The 10,854-nt window shown below is 27.2% G+C and overlaps 1 protein-coding gene across 1 annotated transcript; it reads right to left on the bottom strand.

Moving 5' to 3' along the window:
* Positions 1-302: 302 nt before the first annotated feature.
* Positions 303-9,086, bottom strand: LOC122525659 (twisted gastrulation protein homolog 1-like). The gene is made up of 4 exons (XM_043648583.1): positions 8,998-9,086; positions 2,255-2,495; positions 1,073-1,279; positions 303-691 (listed from the first exon to the last, which is right to left on the bottom strand). Exons 1-4 carry the CDS (start codon positions 9,004-9,006, stop codon positions 384-386), a joined length of 765 nt encoding a protein of 254 aa, XP_043504518.1. The 5' UTR covers positions 9,007-9,086; the 3' UTR covers positions 303-383.
* Between the last annotated feature and the right edge of the window lie 1,768 nt (positions 9,087-10,854).

Genomic DNA, 10,854 nt, shown 5'->3' with positions numbered 1-10,854 from the left:
AAAAAAAGATAAAAATTAAAAGTTAAAATAAAAAAGATTAAAATTTCATTTAAAAAAAAAAAGAAGAAGAAGGAAGACAATTGTCGTGAAATTCTTACGCATTAAAAAAAGATCACGTTAAAAAGACTAAAAATATAATATCTAGTTGATCGTCCTGTCGCAATAATAAAAGTTTAGATCCTATAAATAATTATTGGATCGTTTAAAAGTTCCTTCGATGAGGATTCAAACTCGTTAAACTGTTTTTCACATTGTGAGATTAGATTATCATTGGTAGAATGCAATGATATGATAATAGTCGATATTATGAAAAATTGCACTCAACGCGAATAATTTTTCGCATAGTTCGGTACATTATTCACTATTAATAATAATAATTAGATTTAATCAATCGTATCTTCGACCAATTCATCCTCGTCCTGACCAAAATCATCGTATTGATCTTTTAAATTATCCTCTTCTTTATCCAATGGACAATGGATACACCTGGATTCGTTAATACCATAATTAATGCACGTGTCACCGATACACTCACAGCAACCATCGTGGAACCACCTATAGCTGTTTGCACCCATACTTTGACAGGAAGCTCGACACTTGTTCCAAGAGTTGCATTGTGCCATAAACGCGACGGTACAGTTCACAGTCATCACGTTTGGTTTCAAAGGATGCATCACTTCGTCAGCAGTTTCTGTATTACAACAATCACATGTATATAAAGTATTATAATGTATTCTTTTATAATTATAATACATGTTGAGAGAAGGGGGAGGGGGTAGGGGGTTTCTATTTTGAACAATAAACGTAATGAGTTTCGCGTATATCTTCTAAACAAAATATATTATTTATGTAATATATGAATTTTGGATTATAATCAAAAATATTATACAATGTAACTTGTAAGAAATTGTGTCAACAAAAAAGTAATTGACATTTGATCGGTTATTTAATGTTTAACACGGTTTAGTGCTCTTTTCAAATTATAAATTGTTTTTTCGTATCTTAATAATAAATAATGAGGATATTATAAAAATAATAAGAAAATTGTAAAATATTATAAGATTGAACTCACGCATGTGATATTTGATTTCTTTATCTTGTTTTGGCGCAAACAAGGCCATATCAAAATCGACTGGGAAGCTAAAGGTGAGCCAACGTTCGCGCGGATCCGGTTCTGCCGTGAGTGCTTGGAAGAGACCTGGTACCGGTTCGCTGAAATCTTCCACGTGGGATTTTTTGCTCAACGGGTTGTCCGTGATGTTCGGTTTTGGGCAGAGATCTTTTTTTTAAAAGAAAGAAACAAATAAAATAAACACATGGGATGGAATTTTCAATCGTCGCCATTATTATTGGGATGAACCAAAAGTTCGTTTAGGTTTTGTTTAAAAAGAAAACAAACAAAAACTTTAATATTCGTCAAAGTAAATTTTACAAAAAATACAATTCATTGTGCGGTTTGTAACACAATAATAAATACAAAAAGTAATAAATATGAACCCCGTGTTTTTTGCACTACGAATTATATTTCAATTTTGTAACCGGTAGATTTTTTTAATGCTTTTAAATATTTTATTTGAAATTTATTTTAATTAAAAAGAAACAATGATAAAGAAAGAAACAAGTTCAATTAAAAATATCCGTTTTTTATTTATATTATTATTATTATCGTATTTTGTAATTTTCATACACAAAGTTACGATATCTTTTGAGATAAAAACTGATGTCACACTCGACATAGGAGTGCAAAGGTTTAATATTTCACTTGCGTATAAAGTAATTTAATTGATTTCAAAACAAAAATTGCATTATTTGAAACAAAACAATAAGTGCACGAACTTTTGGTTCACTCCGATACTTTTACATATTGCTAATTTACAAATATATTTAAAAATTGTATATTATTACAGTGAACACCAAAAGTTCGCGTATTTTTTTATTGAATTCTGAAAAAAATTGCATTATTTGAAACAAAACAATAAATGCACGAACTTTTGATTCATTCTGATACTAAAAATTTTATATTATTAGAGTGAATACCAAAAGTTCTCATATTTTTTTGTTTTCATGAATAAATTTCTCTTGCATGAAAAGTAATTTTATTAATTTAAAAAAAAAATTGTATTATATCTGAAACAAAACAATAAATGCACAAACTTTTGATTCACCCTAATAATTAAACGATTATATATATATATATATTTGATGTATTGTTTTTTTGTTTGTTTGTATTTTTTGATTATTATAAAAAACTTACCAACGCAAGAACAACACTCGTCGTAGAGATAACTTAAACATGAGAAACACTCTTTGCAGCAAGTACAGGTGACGAGGTCGCATTTGCAACTTTGTGTGAGCATGCATTTGCTAACGACGCTTGCACAAATGGCTTCGTTGCAGGCTTCCGAGTAATCGGTTTTAGTAACCAGAAGAAGAATTCCTATGGTAAACGCAGCGGTGATCATCATCATTAGCCCGTTCCTGCACGTCATCGTGTTCTGAACAAAATTCGTGAATGGAATACATTATTTTCAATTAAATGTGTTGTATACTTGTTGTAAACAAATTCATGTCAAACAAACAAACAAAAAAGAAAGAAAGAAAGAAAGAAAGCAAGCAAGCAAAGAAAAAGTAAAAGAAAAGAAAAGGAAGAAATAATCAGATAATTTTCGTATATTTTTCAACGTTTCGAACGACGAAACACGTTGATTACGACGATAACGCTCGATTAAGATTATTAAGAATATTCATGAACGTGAGTCAGTACGTTATGCTGTTAGAAAGAGAAAGATATATATACGTGTTAGCGAAAAGAACGAAAATTTCAGTTCAACTTGGATATAATACACACACAGATACACATAGATACACAGATACTTGATTATATTTCCTTTTAGATCTTTTTTCTCTACGATTGCGTCGTATTTTTTTCTTAACTTAGGAATATCATTTATGTTAATGCGATATTATTAATTATTAACACTAGATTTACGAATTTTTTGTTTATTATACTTTTGAAAAACTTTATAAACATTGTTTGAATGAAGAATTTGACATTAAAAATCAACGTATACTTTTTATACTTAAAATATATAATATTTAAGTTATATATATATTTATAGGTAGGCAAAAAAAATTTGAAATTAGTCAAATATGCTCAGTCGGTAAATTTAGTGTTAAGATTAATATTATGATTATATATTATATTATATATTTACGTTATCAGATATTTAATGCGGGAAATATTGTTATAGTAATATCATCGTTTAATATTACACTCAATTCACAATCTATTAACAATAATAATAATAATTAATATTATTATTATTTTATATATATCTTGTCATACGATTTGTCGTATGAATTTCATTTTATCGAACAATTTCAAATAATCGGAATGAAAGTTAAACTTGATCACTATTTAAAAATTTAGATTTAAACAAATTCTTTACACTTCGTTAAATATATTATATTATTATTTATTATAAAAAAAAACACACTCGCGATTATTATCGATTTTATTTTATTTTGTTTGTTACAAATCACTATGTATATTATTATCTCGAGATAAAACTTACATAAAATATGAGAATAATAATAATAATAAGATAAAAAGATAAACGAAGAAGAAGAAGAATAAGAATAATCAGCGTGAATCAATATAAAAAGATCGTATTTAAACTTTTCACACGTTAGAAATCCCGATGCAAGACAACAATTACGTTGAATATAGTTGTATCTTTTCTAAGATGCCAATTAAATATCTATTTCTATCATATATAACCACGACACTATGATTACAAGGTGACTAATGTTACCAACTCGGAAACCAACATACACACACACACATTAATACATACTTACAAATTTATATTAAGTATATATATGTGTTATTATTGACGACGATATTATGATAAATGAATTAAATTTGGACGTAAATTTATTATTCAACGAAATTAACAAATTAAACGAACAAAACAACTTGTCTTATTGTTATGGTTTTTTTTTTTTAAAAGAAAACAAAATTAAATTAAATTAAATTAAATTAAATTAAATTAAATTAAGAAAAGTTGAATAGAAAAGAAACGAAACGAAACGAAACGGTTGAAAGAAATTTGTGAGAAATTTGTGAGAAAAACTTTGACGTTTTTTTTTTCCCCATGAACGCGTAGCCCGGAAGACTTTAACGGGACGACTAACAGGACCCCGGCATTTAGCTCACCTTTTCAAACCTGGGATATATCCCCCCCACTTTGATTCTGAAAAAAAAAAAAAGGAAAAGAAAAGGTTCTAACGTAAACCGAAGACACAGACACCCATGGTGTCGTACAATTCAATAAAGTGGACTATGTTTTTACTGACTACCTTTCAAATCTATCTTAAATCTATTTTAAATGATTTTTCTTTTATGTTAACCGTTTATCTAACATCTGATCTATGGTTATCGTATTAGTATTTGGTTATCGTTATATCTTTTTCTTCTTTTTCTCTTTTTTCTGTTAGTTACCTTTCAGATGGATGAAATCATCCGTATTTTTAAAGGACACACAACAAAAAGGGATTCCAGTAGTTGTAATAGAAATTTTTTATTGGATTATTAACTCCAATTCGTATTATAATAGGATTTTTATCTTAATAATTTAATTAATTATATTATTAATCGTTTTTATTTTTGTATAGTTTATTTTGAATCATTTAAATTAACGAGATTGTTACGATAAATAATTATTATTTAAGATTAATAATATTGTATACGTGTGTTTTTATTGTTATTAATATTGTATATTATTATTATTAATAGTGTATTTAATATTACCTTGTAATTTTATTATTTTATTGATCTTATCAACACACGCGAGATAACTTTTTTGATAATTAATAACAATTAGATCATGGATTTAAATTAAAACGGTAGGAAGAAAAAGAATATATTGATAAAAGATTACTTTAATAGTTTATATTATAAAATTTTTAATAGTAATTTATTAATTTATTAATTTTAATTTGATGACTCGTTTATTTAAATTAAAACATCTAAAGGAAAAATACAAAAATACAAAAATAAAACGTTGATAAAAAAGATTACTTTAATAGTTTATATATAAAATTTCTAATAATAATTTGTAAATCTTAATTTGATGACGCGTTTGTTTAAATTTAAACATCTAAAGTAAAAATACAAAAATAAAACGTTGATAAAAGATTACTTTAATAGTTTATATTATAAAATTTTCTAATAATAATTTATTAATTTTAATTTGATGACACGTTTGTTTAAATTAAAACATCTAGAGTGAAGAATAAAAATAAAACGTTGATAAAATATTATTTTAATAGTTTATACTATAAAATTTTGTAATAATAATTTCTTAATTTTAATTTGATGACGCGTTTGTTTAAATTAAAACATCTAGAGTGAAGAATAAAAAGAAAACATTAATAAAAGATTACTTTAATAGTTTATACTATAAAGTTTTTAATAGTAATTTATTAATTTTAATTTGATGACGCGTTTATTTAAATTGAAACATCTAAAGTGAAGAATAAAAATAAAACGTTGATAAAATATTACTTTAATAGTTTATATTATAAAGTTTGTAATAATAATTAATTAATTTTAATTTAATGACTCGTTTATTTAAATTGAAACATCTAAAGTAAAAAATATAAAAATAAAACGTTGATAAAAAAGATTACTTTAATAGTTTATACTATAAATTTTGTAATAATAATTTATTAATTTTAATTTGATGACGCGTTTATTTAAATTAAAACATCTAGAGTGAAGAATAAAAATAAAACGTTGATAAAATATTACTTTAATAGTTTATACTACAAAATTTGTAATAATAATTAATTAATTTTAATTTAATGACACGTTTCCTATTCGTATCTATATTCTATATTATATATTTTAACGTTTGATACATTAATTATTAATTAATAGGAATTCAATAAATAGGAAACGTAGTTCATCGTTAATTTAAATTGCTATAGAAATTCCATTTGTATATGTTAACTAACATAAGTAATAAACTATGTGTGTCCGTCATAGTCATGGACAGAACAACTTGCGTACTTGTTAGAGAGCCTCGCCTTGTTCTGGCCTGAGGCGATGAAATAACTTCAATAACAAACAACAATCTACTACTACTACTCTGTTGAAAGAAAGGCAACAGGTATAATTGAAGGTAGATAGGTAGGTAAGTGATGGTGGTGGTGGTGTATACCTAACGTGATACCCACCTGATGCGAATAAACGAAAGGGGAACGATCTCAATTGAATAATTCAATCCAATGTCTAATTTTAATACGAATTTTTGTTTACAAGAATTTTCAATAAATATATATAAACGTGTTTAATACATTAATTATTAATTAATAAGAATACGTTGTTCATCATTAAGTTTAATTGCTATTTTAATTGTACACAAAATATTTATTTCAATATTGTTTATTTCATTTTCGAATATTTATTTCTTATTAATATTTAATGAAGTTTTTAAATTTTATATGTGTGTTATTAATGTATTTATTATATTATATATGTTTTAACGTTTAATATATTAATTGTTAATTAATAGGAATACGTTGTTCATCATTAAGTTTAATTGCTATTTTAATTGTACAAAAAATATTTATTTGTATATTTGTTGTAATATATAGTTTGAAAATGAATTTGATAGTTATTTGAATATTGTTTATTTCATTTTCGAATATTTATTTTATATTAATATTTAATGAAGTTTTTAAATTTTATATGTGTGTTATTAGTGTATTTATTATATTATATATGTTTTAACGTTTAATACATTAATTATTAATTAATAGAAATTTAATTAATAGGAAACATTGTTCATTGTTAATTTTAATTGCTATTTTAATTGTCAAATATATATATTGCAACATATACTTTGAAAAATGAATAATTATTTGATATAATTCGAATATTTATTTATTTATAATTGGTTATATTTAATAAAGTTTTTAAACATTTATTAATTAACATTATTTTATCGAATGATATATAAATAGTTTCCTTTTTCTGTTTAAATATTTGTCTTTCATATAATTAATAATGGATTAAGTGTAATTTAGTTGAAAGAAATATGAAGAGTTTAAGATTAAATCAAATTTCAATATACGTTAAGATATATTTTTCGATAAATCTCGAACGATAGATCGAAGTTAACACGATAGAGAAATCTTGTTCACGCTTTAACAATTTATCTGATCTTTTAATACAGTGCGCATTTGATTATACATACGTATATATAGGGTGATTGCAAAAGTTCGTGTAAGATTTTCATAAATACATTCAATCATGCACTTTTTTGATTGTACTGATATTTCTTTTATAATTATATTATTAATTGACATTTATTTAAATTAAAACCAAAATGAATTTAATATTAATTAATAATTATATTCAAAGAAAGAAACTTTATTTAAATATAACGTGCATCGTGTTAATTATTAAAAATGGAAAAAAAAAAGTAACATTCTCGTTGTGTTATGTTATATTATAGTGTGCTTGGAAACTGCGCAAGAAATAAATATTCAAAAGACGTAATATTGCTTTAAGAAGAGTTACAAAAAAAAAAATGATTTAATCGATTTCGAAATGATGAACTCGATCTGAACGATCTAAACTTTGCACTGGACGACCTAAAGATTATTGATAATTATGTTATATGTGATTTAGTGAATAATAATTCCACGCAAATTACCACAAAAGAGATTGTCGAGTGATCAAATGTTGACAATTCGATTGCATTTCGTCATTTAAAAAACAAACTAGGATAAAATTTGTATGTATTTTTTTTTTATTTAATTTACTTTTTAATTGGACACATTGAACTTTTGCAATTATCTTTTTATAAATCCATACACACTCATATAATATATATACGTGAGTTGTTTATTTTGAAAGTGATCTGACGCCATTTTCTTTTTTTCTCGTAAAATGATTTTATACGACAGCTAATTTCAGATAGTACACGTTACCAGGTAATACATGCTACCAGGTAGTACAGGTTACTAACAAACAATTGGACAAATGGATTTGAATAATTTAGAAAATATATATACATATGAGTCATTTATTTTGAAAGTGACCTAACCTCATTCTCTTTTTTTCTGTAAAATAATTTTATATTGTGGCTAACTTCAGATGGTACACGTTACCAGGTAATACACGTTACCAGGTAGTGCATGCTACCAGATAGTACAGTAAATCAACAAACAACTGAACAAATAGTTTTAAACAACTTAGAAAATATATACGAGCAATTTATTTTGAAACTGACCTAACCTCATTCTCTTTTTTTCTCGCAAAATAATTTTATACGACAGCTAACTTCAGATAGTACACGTTACCAGATAGTGCAGTAAACCAACAAACAACTGGACAAATAGTTTTAAACAATTTAGAAAATATATACGAGCAATTTATTTTGAAACTGACCTAACCTTATTCTTTTTTTTTCTCGTAAAATAATTTTATACGACGGCTAACTTCAAATGGTACACGTTACCAGGTAATACACGTTACCAGATAGTACGGTAAACCAACAAACAATTGGACAAATAGTTTTAAACAATTAAGAAAATATATACGAGCAATTTATTTTGAAACTGACCTAACCTTATTCTTTTTTTCTCGCAAAATAATTTTATACGACGGCTAACTTCAAATGGTACACGTTACCAGGTAATACACGTTACCAGATAGTGCAGTAAACCAACAAACAACTGGACAAATAGTTTTCAACAATTTAGAAAATATATACGAGCAATTAATTTTGAAACTGACCTAACTTCATTTTCTTATTTTCTGCTAGATGAATTTATACGACAGCTAACTTCAGGTAGTACACACGTTACCATTTAATACAGTAAACCAACAAACAACTGGACAGATGAATTTAAAAGCAACTTAGAAAATAAACGACTCATATGTATACGTTCGTGTGTGTATATATGCGTATCGATATTTACCTTCCACATCGATCAGCGTATTTCCAGCGAACAGGAGCACGCCTCGTACCAGTTACCTACGCGTGAGAAACTATTTTAAGAGCGCGTAACCGGTTCGCGTTGCGACTGGTACGTCGAGACATTTCCTTCGTCGTGAGGTGCGTCGTCTTGACTGTTGAAACTCATGTCTCTACTAAGAAACTCGAAGAACTCGAAGAAGAAGAAGAAGAAGAAGAAAGAAGAAGAAGAAAAGGAAGAGGAAGAAGAAGTGGTTCCTTAATGGAGGACACTACCAAGTGGGACCAGGTGAGAATTCACCTTCGATTCGACGTTTCAACTTTTCAATTTCAAACGATTTCGTATTATAAAACAATTCAAAAACAAACAAACAAACAAAAAACAAGAAGAGGAAGAAACTATTTATAATTATCGTTTTTATTTCGTTATTTTATATAAAAAAAAGAGATACTTCAAAAATATCTTTGCTTATTAGTATATTTATTATTCTTTTATTTTTTCTATGTAAATTAGTTTCTTCTTTCGAAAGAAAAAATGTTATCTTCTTGTTAATTGAACAATCTCAACTCAATCTCACCCATCGGATTATATACACACCGCAAGTTACGACACTTAATTTCACGATGTTATGTGTATGCAACACACGTACCGAATGTTCGAACGTTCGTTCACTCAGAAAAATACGCGTCGAGTATTGATGCTGATGGTGGTGGTGGTGGTAATGGTGGTGGATGCTGATGGTGAACGGAAATAACGAAAGAGAAAATAAAAAAAAGAATAATAATGAAAAACCAAAATTAAAATAATAATTAACGAAAAAGAAAATTTCCAAAGGTTGATGTCTCCTAGTGGTTAATGGTGGTGGTGGTGGTGGGGGGTGGTTAAGGCAAGAGGTTAAAAATTAGCGGAAAATAAAATGGAGGGGGGCAACAGAGGGGGTGAATAAAGGGGTGAGGAGGGGAATGACGAAATTGTTTGTTGAGAAAAATCACTTATACATATAAACAAAAAGAAAATAAAAGAAAAGAAAAGGAAAGAAAATTTGCTTAGCACACGCCGATTATTCTTAGCGGGTGTGACGAATCGAAGAACGGTTCTCATTGGACTGAATTAAGGAAGAGCGTGGACCGTGAGGAACCGCCGCCGTGGCAAAAGGAGGAGGAAGAGGAGGAGGAGGAGGAGGAGAAAAAGGAGGTGGTGGATAATGTTGGTGGTGGTGGATAATGGTGGTGGATAATGGTGGTGGTGGTGGTGGTAGCGATGAGAGGTAGTAGTCGAAAGGAGTGGAATGGAGGGGAAATAAAAAATCAACGAAAGGGGGAAAGAGATGGAGATATACGTACACGTACACATACGTATATATACATGTGTATATATATATATGTATATATAAACGGATACATTTAAAGAGAGAGAGAGAGAGAGAGAAAGAGTTGGGTTGGTTGAGAGACTACCGAGTTCTCCTGCACGAGACTGGTTTTTGATTTTTTCTTAACTTTTTGTTTTACCTGTTCTCCTGGTTGCCTTTAACCAACCACCATCTTTCTATCTTTTTATATATATATATATATATGTTTTTCTTTCTCTTTCTTTAACTACTTTTCTATCTCCTACTATTTCGCGTTCCACCTTAGAGAGAAACGGTGTAACGGTGGTGTAAGATTTATCTCGTTTGTACTCTCCTTCGAGAAGATCATCTATGAAAGAAACTCGAGTCGGATATATATTTTTGTGGGAAATGAAAGGGGGGAAAAGGGGTACGAAAAATAATTATTTAGAATTTATTTTTTTTATGTTTATGTTTGTTATGTTTATGTTTGTTATGTTTATGTTTTTATGTTTATGTTTGTTATTGATTTA

This window comes from Polistes fuscatus, unplaced genomic scaffold (assembly GCF_010416935.1).
Source record: "Polistes fuscatus isolate 324 unplaced genomic scaffold, CU_Pfus_HIC Scaffold9, whole genome shotgun sequence".
Taxonomy (NCBI): Eukaryota; Metazoa; Arthropoda; class Insecta; order Hymenoptera; family Vespidae; genus Polistes; species Polistes fuscatus.
Note: the sequence above shows the minus strand (reverse complement) of the source record. Positions and strands in the feature narration are given on the sequence as shown.